Below are 13202 nucleotides of genomic sequence, written 5' to 3' on the forward strand. Positions count from 1 at the left end.
ACATAAACAATGTCTATTTATATTTATTATACCTATTAATCAGACAAATTAACTCAAACGTTTTTTTGTTACAAATGGAAATGAAATGACAGAATATTAGCAAAAACAACCAAACAGCCAGCCATAAAAAACTAAATTGTAATGCAAATTACCATATTGCTGGGCAGAGCAGTATAACAGTACAACATGGGGCATAGGTGCGACATCGGTGACAGAACTAAAGGTATTATCATAGCCTTGTACAAACTAGGACGAACACAAAAAAGAAATTGTGAATTATGTAAAATGCTCGCAGCCAATGGTCTCTAGAGTACTGAAACAACAGAACCATGTTTAAGTTTTAACTAATAAACTCCAGAAATGTGGATGTAAATGAGCAACGACTGCAAGGGATGAGAGAAACTTGAGAAGGATTGTCATGTGAAACCACTTTAAACACTTGCATGCACAATGGAGAGCAACTGGAGTGAATGTAGTAACCAAACCACATGCCAAAGGGTGCATGACATGCACTTCGATTTCCGTGTTCCCAAGACGAAGCCACCTCTAATGAAAAAGCAATGACAAATGAGTGTCAGATGATGCAGAGAGAGGCTCATGTGAAACAGGATGACTGAAATAATGTTCTCTTCAGTGACGAATTCCTCCTGTGGTGACCAAGGCCCACGTGTATGGAGAACAACCAAAGAGGCCTACGAAAAGGACTGTATGAAGAAAGATCCGTGAAGTTTTCATCATCTGTCATGATTTGGAGATGCATGAGTGCTAACAGCATAGGACAACTGTGCATTCTTCAGCAACGTGTCAATGCACAGACATCAAGACATCTTAGAGACATTTCTGATACCATTGGCAGAGGATTTAATTGAGAAAATGTTTCTATTTCAACAAGATGGAGCATTCTCTCATACCACGAAGTCAATGATACATTGGTTACATGAACAACAGATTGCAATCCTGCCTTGGCCAAGCAATTCCCCAGATTTAAACCCATTGAAATTTTGTGGGGAGTCATGAAATGATGACTTAATGAATGGTGATCAACTTCTAAAGAGGAACTACTGATATGCATTTGACACATCTGAAACTGCATCACCAGAAAAGAATGTGAAGCATTAATCCACACCATGCCCAACAGATTGCGAGCAGTAATTACAGCAAACGGCGACGCCACAAAATATTAAGATTATTTTGTTGTATTTCCTATATTTAACCCACATTTAGCTAATATTCTAATTTTTTGTCATGGTCAAACTGTTATTCTATTTTTTTTGTCATTTAATTTCCATTTATAACAGATAATCAGACAAATTAACTCAAATGTTTTTTTATGTATATTTATTATACCCATTAATGTTTATGTAGTGTCGAAAAAATTTCGTGCTTTGTGTTGTTCATGAGAAAATGTACATTAAACTTTCAGTTAGGTGAATATTCTAATTTTTTGTCCTGGAGTTGTACTTACTGTTTGGCATGTGGCCCCAAAAAGGTTTACCATCTCTGCTATATACTTTCTTTGGTAAGATACTAGTCCATAACATACAAACCATTTGCCAAAAACCAGTCCAAAGTTGATTTTGCATTATGATTGGGTGCATTATCTTGTCAAAATTGGAAAAACTTTCCTCCAATTTTATCTGAAAATGACATTAGGTGCATATCTCATATCTAGTACTTGCTGATATTCTGCAGTATTAATATAACAAATCTAGCTTTTATCTCTAATTGTATCACCCCATCAAGTGCACATCACACCATAACACTTCCAGCACTTTGCTGTGTTGAGTAAATTAATGGAGAAAATCACTTCCAGAAGGGAATTGAAAAGCTGGAGAAACATTAGATCCAGTACGTAAAGATTTGAAGGGATTACATTGAAAAATAAAGCATAATGAAAACGAAATAAATGATTTCCAAGTTGTCATTCCGGAAACTTTTCAATTCATCCTCGTATGATTTAATTTCATTTTGAACTGAATATAGCATATGGACTTTTAATAATCGTCACTGTGGCTACTTGAGTTTGAATTTCGTCATTCTTGTAAATCATTTTCCTGTTCGTTAAATTCTATTCTTTCTGCCTGTTGTCCAGTAAAAGACTAGTTCAGCTCACTTGCAGACAAATTTTTATCCCAAAGTGATATCACAATGGTAAGTACTGTACATGCCATTACTGCTTGCCATTGCTTTAGTGAGAATTTTGTTGTCTATATCCAGTCTGATTCTCATACAATTTTATTCCACATAGTTTGAAATAGCATCAGTATATCTAATTTCAATGTTTTTGCTTGTGATAATTTTGTAATAATTATTCATAAGACTTAAAACTCAAATTAAATAAATTAGTAAGGATAATGTTATGAAGTGATATATATTTTGTTAATGAAATAAGGTTGCTAAAATAAAAGTTATCATTTTTTTTCAAATTTAATGCATAACACAGAAAATATTTCAAATAATGAACCTTATCATTAATGTAATATTAATATAAGAATAAATTTTTTTTATATAATTACTTCTATATTTTTATTTTCAGTCTCTTCCTGCTCCTGAAGAAGTTCATTCTGATAGTTTTATTGTAAGTTCAAAAAAATGTTCTGATGTGTTAGTAAAATTACTATTATAAAGAACTAGCAGGTAGGCCTGGCATTGCTCAGGCAAAAGTAACGATAGCGAAGATTAAGATTATTACCTTATAGTCACAAAAGAAAGAGAGTAATTTCATCAACAAACTAAGTATTTCTAAAGAAAGGTCGAATTTGAAAATTGAATGTTCTGATATTGTTTGATTTTTATTGAATGTTCTAAAGAAGAAAAGTCGAGAAAAACTGAACTAATCTGTTTAAATTTGAAAATCAAATATGTTCTAACATATTACTTTTTTTCTTTTTCCAGTGCCCGTAAATCTTGCACGTCACTTTCTCTTGTTCTCCATTGGTTCTTGACACTTCCATTGTTACTTAACACTTAGGAGTTGAAATTTGGTACCGTGTACCAAATTTAAGTACCAAACTGTTTTAGCAAACATTAAGATTATTACATTATAGTCAACCTTACCTGTTTTCACAGAATACAAGAATTGGGTCCCCCCTGTTTCCAGACTAATTACAGAATTTTTAGATGGGTCTAAAACTATGTTCAATTTTCCGCAAAAACGATAAAACTGCATCTGCATCTTGCACGTCGCTTTCTCTTAACACTTCCATTGTTGATGGAAGTGTTAAGCCTTAAGCCTTAATCCTGTTCCTCTCCCCCATGGGGAGGAATTTTGAAAAATCCCTTCTTAATGTGTGTTCTCGTGATGTACCCTAACTGTGTACCAAATTTTAACTTTCAACTCCTAACCATTTGGGCTCTGCACTGATTATCATCATCATCAACTCGTGTCGATTATATATATAGATTTGTTTAATTTGAAAACAAGCATTTTATTCAATTGATTAAAGTATGCTATTTTATAGTTATGTGCTATTAAAATTAAAATTAGAAATAAATTTAAATTTCTGTAAACATTTCTTAAGAAGTACTTACAACTGTATTAAGATTCTGTTTTAAACAACAAAAAGTAGGTTAATTCAGAACAGAAGCAGATCTGTACACCAGGGACTCTCAAAGTATAGTCAAGACTTAATAGCCAATTTATAAAGCTCATTTTGTTTTTCACTCACTAAATATCATTATTTATGTTGGATAATATGAGGGTGAGTCAAAAAGTAAGTTGCTCTTGTACCAAAAATAAAGTATGAAACATTCACACAAATAAAAATTTTTGACCCGTATGTAGGTGCAATCAATCCAACTGCTACTTTGACATAAATGTTTATTTAAACTTAGTGATCATCATAGTGTGGCACAAGTATTTTTATTCCTTGGAAGTATTTCTGTCCAACATGCGATCACAAATGTGACACAAGAACGGTTATGTCTTCATCAGTCATGTCGGTGGTTCAAAAGGTCCTTTTTCATGGGGCTGAACACATGGAAATCACAAGGCACAAGGTCTGGACTGTAGGGAGGATGTTCCCATTTGAATTTTTCCAGTATAGCCTTCATGATGCTATCTGAGGTGTTATGCAAAAGTTCTTTCATTGTGCATTTACCTCAACTGGTGTTAAATTTCAGGCAGATTACATCTTTTTGCCCATAAGAAATAAATTTCTGCACAAACTTCCAATTTGGATGCTACATCCAAATGATGTGACATTGTTTGTCTGAAAATTGATTAATCTCTACAGTCAAGCTGATAAATCTGCTACACCTTGTAGCCAGAAGTATTACCAATGTTGCTACCAGATTTCATCTAAATATTGTTTGTCAACAAAAAGTTCTTGCCAATTGCAACTTACTTTTTGACTCCCTCATAAAATCCTAAATGCAAAGGAATATGGATGTTATTGCAACTGTCATAAAATATAAGATGTCTCTCCTTTTCATGATTTTTAGAGCTTCTATTGAATAATAATATATATTTTTGTAGCACCAATATTTGAGGTGGAGCATTAGTGAAGTCTCTTCTATGTGGCTTACAGAATTGCATTCAATCAATTTTGATAAAACTTTAATTGTGATGAGGAATTCAAAAATGTAATGAGGGTTCATAGGAGTCCTTGACTGTCACTTTGTTTTCAATATACAGAGTTGTTAATGCCTGTGCTCTCTGATGCAACAGTGCACCTAATGAAATTTAGGTCTAGGGGTCAAAAATAAAAAACAATTGTGTACACCTAACGGCAAATAAGCACAAAAATTGAACAAAACTATTGATGGCGATAGATTGCCCCTCAGTGTTGGCAAGTGCAAGGATCGCCACTCCCATGACTCGCAGGTACAAGAATTCTCTTTTTTGTGGCAGCAAGTGCAAAGTTCACCTGTCTGCATGTGTCAGGCAAGAATCACTTCTGTTCCTAACAAGTGCAGGGATTGCTTCTTTCTTTCTGACTCTGTTGTATCGTGATAGAATTGAGGCAAAGTCGTGTGATGTAAGTCTTATTATTTCAAACGGAGTCAGCCAGTAAGGATAAAAGACCATTTATCAAATAAGTGAAGCCAACCATATACCATATTTTCCGGCATATAAGATGACTGGGCGTGTAAGACGACTCCTGACTTTTGAGAAGATTTTCTTGGGTTAAAAAGTCGTCTTATACGCCAGAAAATACGGTAATCTAAATTGCTGTTCTGTCACATTTATTTATGAATATAAGAAAAGTTTAGTATCTTGTATCCAAATCACTTCAATATCTAAGAAAAAAATTAAAATCAAATTATTTTTAAAGAAAACTACATTAGAATACACTGAAATAAAAAAAAATTCTAATATTTGATTGATCAACCATTTACAAATTTTTAGCCAATTGATAGTATGTATATCTTCAGACTTTTAAAAATATTTTAAATATTTGATTAGAATTAAATACTTTTTTTGACCTAAATATTTACATTAAATCTAATATAATGTATATAAAGTTAAAATTGTATAAACATATATTTCTTATTTTATAGGCATTTAGTGGAAAAGGTAATAGATTAGATGGAAAGAAGAAATGTTCACAGATACTATCAAATTTAACAAATAAGGCAGTTCCCATAAGGTACAATCATTTTACTTTGCCCTTTCAAATTATGTAGCACGATATTTATTGTTGAATTTTATACTTTTAATTTAGAGGAATACCAGATTATAACCACGAACTTGGCACAATTAAATTTATGAGATCAGTCAGACCTGTACAGAATGAGACAGAGGTAATCATATTTACATTTGATAATTTTTGATACATAATTTAGACATTAAATGGATTTAATGCTTACAGAATAAACCAGCAGATAACTTTGAAGCTTTTTCAGGCAAAGGCAAAAAATTGCGTTCAAAACATGAATTCTGAATTTAGAATGAAAAAAGTGAGATACATCAGTGGTTTAATTGTTACAGCAACAATACATGAAGTTGCATGTATTGTTGAGCACGAGTATGTTAAAATTTTGGAATGTTTATTACTGTAAATATCAGCAATTAAAGTACATTTGAATATAGTAGAAAGTTTCAGATATTTATTTTTTTACTTATTTTCTTACAGAGATGGGAAATTACATAATTTCCCAAGTATTTACAAAATGTAATAACATATTGCTATTCACAGAACTAAAAGTACCATTATAATATAATGGAGGGTAATCAATTGGAACGAGAACTTTGGAGATGTGTGAGCCAGTTGTGTAACAAGTGTGGTTACCTCATAGCATTCCAAAGTCTGACTCACGAGAGGTCTGGTTCGAAACTGTCAAATGAATAACTTGATTAGAAGTGTGACAGGGCAAAATCCTGATAAACAGTTAAAATCTGGATAATCATGACTAATTGAGCTTCTGCTCTTAACTTTCAGTATGTAAACATTTATTCTATTATTGACCTGTATAAGACAATAGAAACTATTTATTTGTTGAAATTTTCATTTTGTGTCCACAAACATCAGGAGTCATGGCAGTGACTCCCCGCCAAGTAGAAAAGTCATTGATTGATTACATATTTAGAAATTAAAGTTGCTGATTTTTAGGAGTCGATTTCTCTATCCCCAAATACCTGAGATAATTCCGAAGATATCATTCGAAAGAAAATCAATCATTTTCTTAGGTAGTGTGCAAAATTTCAAGATTTTCCGTAATGTGGTAGCTGAAATATAAGCAATTGAAAAGTGCAAAAATTGCCAAAAATGCTGTATTTTGTTTTCCTCCTCCTCCTTTTCCTGCATCTGGCACTGCAGACGATTGTAGAGAAAAACTACTGGGTCTAGTAAGCTCAAATTTTAAATTTAAGCTAAGATTCTCATTATCAGTGAGGAACTAGCCAAACTTCTGGATCTATACAACAAAGTTTATGGGAGGGTTTTCCACATAGAGCTAATTCAGTTTTATGGCTTAATTTTATACTTATTTGTTTCCATGCAATTTTATCTTTATGAATTTTATTCAAAATATTACTCAAAATTACAAAAGCTCAAATTTATGCCAACTAAAAACTTTTTATAATGATTTTTCTAAACGGTATATCAAAAGCATTGGTTGGCAGTGCATTGGTCAGTGATGCATTTGGTCAGAGTCAACAGAAATGAAAGTTCGGTTGGCAATGCATTTGGTTGGCATGTGTTCAGTTGCAGAGTGCCGATCGAATTGTATGTCATTTTATGTCTTGATGTAATGATACAATTACTAAACAAACAATTATATCCAAGCAAAAACATCTGGTATGTAAAAGAATTACGCCAAGTAAAAATTATGACAATTGAGACGGTAATCAAAATTTTTCTTTGGTAAAGACAAGCTTGGCACTTTGAAGCAGTACCAACAACATTTTTACCTGTATTATTGTTTTCTACATTTCACCTCCAAGAACAAAGCATTTTTTCAAAATAATTATCAAAGCGATGGAGTCAGATTCTATTCTTTAATTTACTTGTTAAAAGTATACGGAAAATTATTTTTCCTTTTTATTCCGACTTATGGATCTCAAATATAACTAAAAAATTTCTCAAAACATTTATAAAATGAACTTAAAAAGATCTTAATTTCGTTTTAACTTTTTATTAACTAATTCGCAGAGAAAAATATCATTTATTTACTTTGACAACGTTCCTAAATGCATTTCGCCTTTACCAGGCCTCTTCAGTAGGTTTAACATTACGTTTACAAAGCTCATTTCTCGACAGTAACTCAGTGGAGAAAACCACTTAAATGATTTACAAAGACTTCCCAGCATTCCGCTGTTAACACTCCCGTATTCAAATTTACATTGCCATTATTATGCAAAGTAACAATGTAAATTTGAATACGGGAGTGTTAACAGCGGAATGCTGGGAAGTCTTTGTAAATCATTTAAGTGGTTTTCTCCACTGAGTTACTGTCGAGAAATGAGCTTTGTAAACGTAATGTTAAACCTACTGAAGAGGCCTGGTAAAGGCGAAATGCATTTAGGAACGTTGTCAAAGTAAATAAATGATATTTTTCTCTGCGAATTAGTTAATAAAAAGTTAAAACGAAATTAAGATTTTTTAAGTTCATTTTATAAATGTTTTGAGAAATTTTTTAGTTATATTTGAGATCCATAAGTCGGAATAAAAAGGAAAAATAATTTTCCGTATACTTTTAACAAGTAAATTAAAGAAAGCTTATTGTTACCAAATAAAAAATGCTAAGAAAAATTTTAACTGTCATTTAAATTGTCATAAATTTTTACTTAGTGTAATTTTTTTATATCTCAGAACTCTTAGTGGCCCTGAATAGTTAGATCTAAACAAAAACATCTAACCTAACTAATGCTTGAAAGGTCAAGTTATGGAGTGCAGCAGACTCAAATACACCAGATATTGTGTCACCATGATATACATTCATTACAACATGCACCACTCAAATTGCTATGCAGCATGCTTTGCACATGTTAAATTTACAGCATAAAATGTGCCAAAGGAGATGGACTGATAAAACACTGTTTTTGTAGAATGGTGTACATAACCAATGTATACCACTGGGCAGTGTGTTCTCCACAATGCCTAAACATCTGGCATGGAATTTGGAGTGAGCAGCTTTGTTTCCAAATTCATTGATAGCACCCTAAATAGTGATTAATATCTGAACATCCTAAACATAGACAATGGCAAGCCATCAAGCCAATTACCATTGGTGCAGCTACAACAGATTTGATGCCAGCATTGCAGGAATGAGCAGGTATGCTGCCAAGATGAGCATCAGTGGTGCACAGAGCAGTTTGGTATCTAATGGTTAGGCTAGCATAGCATGCCTTGTTCTGTGGGCACCATGTTTCCCAGAGCTTGACTCCTCTGGATTTTTTCCTTTTGGGTCTCCTTTTCCTTTTTTCCTAAAAGCATCAGTGTATGATATGTACAGTACCTAGCAGTGCTCTGTGATGTTGGCAAACTGGAGACACACAAGAGTTGTGAAACAGTTGAGTGGTATTATGGATGGCACATAGCAGCTGTCTGCATCTTTGTATTGCAATTGAAGGTGGTTATTTTGAACATGTTCTCTAACAAAATGAAGAAATTAATACAAAAAAGTAAGCTTTAATGTTTTTATCTTCTAGTGTCAATGATTTAGCATAACAGACAAATTGATTCTTTTCAGTTACTTTACAAATGGTCCAATGCTAATCTTTCCAGCATTGAATGAACGTAATCTGTTGTCTCTAAATATATAGAATATCCACTTAAACATCTGAGTTTAATTTTAAAAACAACGAAAGTATTAAAAAGGTTATTTTTATGACAAAATAAAACTGAAAATTTGATAAAATTATCTCAAACTTTACACACGAATTCCTCTTTATTTTTGTATATTACAAGAGTGGTTCAACTTCTATCCAAAATTTCAGTAATGTTGATGGAACTGTGTGTTGTATAGTTTCAATTTATGTTAATTTATGCCCCCTGATACACAGGCACTTCTCCCATTGTTTTGGCAACAGTGCTATACATGGAGGCTGACTTCAGCAAGACGAACTCATTGCATAAACTCTGAAGTCAGATTTCCATATTCTGGATGAACCACCTGTCTCCCGAAACTTTCTTCATAGGCCAAATAGGATGACGGCCTAATTGCACAGTGATAGATCCAAACTTTAGTTGGAAAATTCTGGATAATCCAGCCTGTCTGTTGATTGCCTCCATGTGCAGGACACCAGCCAAAAAGATTCCTATTCTGCAGACATAGTTACATTGCAAAAACAAATGGAAGAGGTTAGTATGTGGAGGGGATTACCTAAAGAATGAAACAAATTGAGACGATAACAGTTCTGTTGCCATTACTGAAATTCCAGACAGAAGTTGAACTTCCCTGATTTATATACAAGGCTGGATCAAATATAAATGGTAATTTTGCTATTCTGCTTAACATGCAGTTCCTAGCTAGATGATGTAGAGGGCAGTTGATGTTTGGTTTGCGAGGAGTGGGGAACTGGCTTGGTTAACGAGTGTGCTCAGTTCTGTCGTCACTACAGCCACGATTGAGCAAAAGTTACATTTGTCTGTTGCACAACGCATCATTAAACCCTCAGAAATTTTTAGTCAATTGAAGGCACAGTTTGGGGACAGTACACTGTCTCAGAATCGTGTGTATACGTGGGCCAGAGAATTTAAGGGTGGACAAGAACATGTTGAAAACAAAGGTCATATTGTCATCTGTAAGGACAAGCCTTACAGATAACATCCATGCCGTTCAAGAGCTTATCGAACGTGGTCACCAGTTAACTGTTGAAATCTCATCAGTAGTGGGTATCAGCTATGGGAGTGTTCAATCCGTTATCACTGATCATCTTGGCTTCACAAAAATTAGTGTCCAATGGGTTCCGAGGTTGTTGGCCTCACACTGTGTTCTTGACAAGGAATAAATTGGAAGAAATGGGCTGGGAAACCCTCGAACACTCTCCTTGTAGTCCAGACTTATTCCCATGACTATTTTTTGTTCGCACCCTTGAAGGAATCACCTGGAGGAAAACAATTGGCAAACAATGAAGAAGTCGAGGAGCACGTGCGCAATTGGCTCAACTTGCCCTCAATTTTTTTTATGAGTAGGATATTGAAACTTCCAAATCATTGGGAAAAGTGTGTAGAACTTGCAGGGGGATATGTAGAGAAGAACTGAAGTTTTCACTTGTGTACATTATTAATCAATAAGTGTCTAAAAGAAAATTACCGTTTACATATATGGAGGGTGGATCAAATAATGTTATATACATAAACTTGATTATAATTAATTAAAGAGGAGTAGGTGGTCAACTGCATTTTTGATTTTTAGGGTAGAGATGGGTTTTATAAAAATTGTAAAAGGTTATTAATGAGTAAAATTGTCATTAAGTCTGACCCTACTGCAGAGACACGATCCCCATTATCTTATCCCATCAACCTTTAAATCATCAAAATTTAATAGCATCAATCCTCCTAACAAACAAACCTACTTTCATTGCAAAATTTCAGAAATTTGACAAGAAATGCACAAGTTAAGCTTCAAACAAGGTGAACAAAATCATGCTACCCACCAGACTAACATTCATACATACAGAAAATTCCCAAATTTTTTGCATTTCAACATCCTGAATCCAAAAATTGAAAATCTGGATAATCATTTTTTGACCAATCACCATACTTTCCCTCATTTATAACAGCTGGGAAAGTAAAAAAAGCTGTTGGGTAAGTATCAAAAACATCATACTCAGGACAGTAGTAGACCAAATTTGATTTTCATGAAAAAAATTTTGCTTCAGAATTCAGCCACCATGTCTAAATTTGATATATAATATGTACTCATACATCAAGGGGATAGTAGTAAGTTTTCTAATTTGTTTCATATTTCCTGAAATTCAATGCATAATTCAACTACAGATGTGGAATAGGAATTACTTATATCTGATGTAATTGCTATGTAACTTCACCATACACTGTGTTGTGCAACATGTGCAGTTGCATATGTTGTGAAATAGATTGGAAATATTGCGTTGATAAATGGGGCTCTGGTTTGGTGATCATGATGGCTATGGATGTTGGAAATGATTGGACATCACTCACAAACCTTAAACATACTTGAAAAATGTTGCTGTAAGCTGATGTGTGGGGGTGCATCATCTTCCATAAAGATTGGTGTTCAAACAATTTCTCTGCTGCAGTGATGGAACAATGGAGTATTGAAATATCTATCTAGTAGCAGTAACAGATCATCATTGGACCAGATGCAGCATTTTATCATCATTGCTCTTTTTTTTTTTAATAAAAAGGATGCGGTATATTACCACACCATCACTTTTGCCAACAAATTCCATTGCACTCAAATGTGGATTTTTGTCAGATCAATTATCGCAGTTGTTAGTGTTCACGCCATGCATGGTTTTCTAGGGCCAAGCTAAGAATGTCAGCAGGTGTTTTCTGCTTATATCACCAGAAACTAATTCTTGATTGAGATCTTGTACAGCTAAACAAATGCAGGATGTTTTGCAGAATTTTCCACATTGTTGTGTATCTAATTGCTGATATTTTGCATGCACCATTACTACTATGAATATTTCCCATTCCATGTCCACTACTGCACTAGAAACATCTTCAATTAGAACATGACCTGTCAGAGTTGCAAAACTGACAGGTCAGGAAATACAAATCAACTGATGAGATGATTAATATAGTTTAATTGCCTAAAGAAAATTCGTAGAGAAGATTTAAATTTTAGTTTTGTTTGACTAAATCTGAAAGATTAATACAACTTTTTTAAGTTAACTTATTGGCAAACAATACCAAACACACAGAGTATAGATTAGGGTTTCCAGTTTCCCAGTCTTTTGCTTGTCCCGGGATTCCGGGATAAAAGTGAACTGTTTCCCGGGACCCTGGGAAATCCCGGGATAGAATTAATTATTTTTAAGATGTACAAAATAGCTTGAAATCAAATGATATAATATTTTTAATTTTTTAAAGTAAAGTAATCTAATACGTTCTACAACCTCCAAAATCACATTAATAATGCTGTGTAAGATAATTTTTTAATATATATATCTTTGAATTAGGTAGAAATGTTCACTAATAGAAAAAATTTATTAAAGTTTGCTGGAAACTGCATACAACAACGAAAAAAGACTAAATTTTCAACTCAATTCAAAGAAAAAAATGAATTTAGATCAAACTTCTAACTTAGAAGGCAATTTTCATTTTTTAAATAAAACATAAAAATTTACAATATTATTTTATATTATGAGATTTTAAAAGCAAAAATGGTCAATACTCCGATCACTCAATCGAATTCTTATTTTAGTAATAAAAAGTCTTGTAACCGAGAATGCTCTTTCCGATTCAATTGATGTGATTGGAATCGTGTTTAATGCATTTAAGAGAAAACAGTTTTTGTTTTTTTTTCACCTGTAGCCTGGAGATTTCTAGTTCGTTTTCGAGATTTTAGTACTTCTTTTGCTCTCTAGTAGTCTTGATTTGTCTACCTTGGCTGCTTTAATAGCGGTATTAAGCTTGTAGCCCGATAATTCGAGAGTTCGTTTGTCTTTAATAATTAGGTTTATGAAGAAAAACTTCATACTTGCAGACTTCGTACTCGTTTGTATCCTTGCTCAATTCGCACAACCTGGCGTTAGGCAGTTATTGAAGCTACTGGGCATGGTTAAAAACTGAAACAGCGTAATCACAATTATTCCAGATATTACA

General features: G+C 33.4%; 1 protein-coding gene across 1 annotated transcript in view; it reads left to right on the forward strand.

Annotated features, from left to right (window-relative positions):
• Positions 1–6040, forward strand: part of Ufd1 (ubiquitin fusion-degradation 1-like) — a 35745-nt gene extending 29705 nt beyond the window's left edge. The window contains exons 9-12 of the mRNA XM_067282139.1: positions 2537–2578; positions 5503–5591; positions 5667–5745; positions 5814–6040. Of these exons, the coding sequence (XP_067138240.1) occupies positions 2537–2578; positions 5503–5591; positions 5667–5745; positions 5814–5885 (282 nt within the window). The 3' untranslated portion in view covers positions 5886–6040. The remainder of the gene's footprint in view (positions 1–2536; positions 2579–5502; positions 5592–5666; positions 5746–5813) is intronic.
• Positions 6041–13202: the final 7162 nt, after the last annotated feature.

This window comes from Centruroides vittatus, unplaced genomic scaffold, assembly GCF_030686945.1.
Source record: "Centruroides vittatus isolate TY-2023 unplaced genomic scaffold, ASM3068694v2 contig_120, whole genome shotgun sequence".
NCBI lineage: Eukaryota > Metazoa > Arthropoda > Arachnida > Scorpiones > Buthidae > Centruroides > Centruroides vittatus.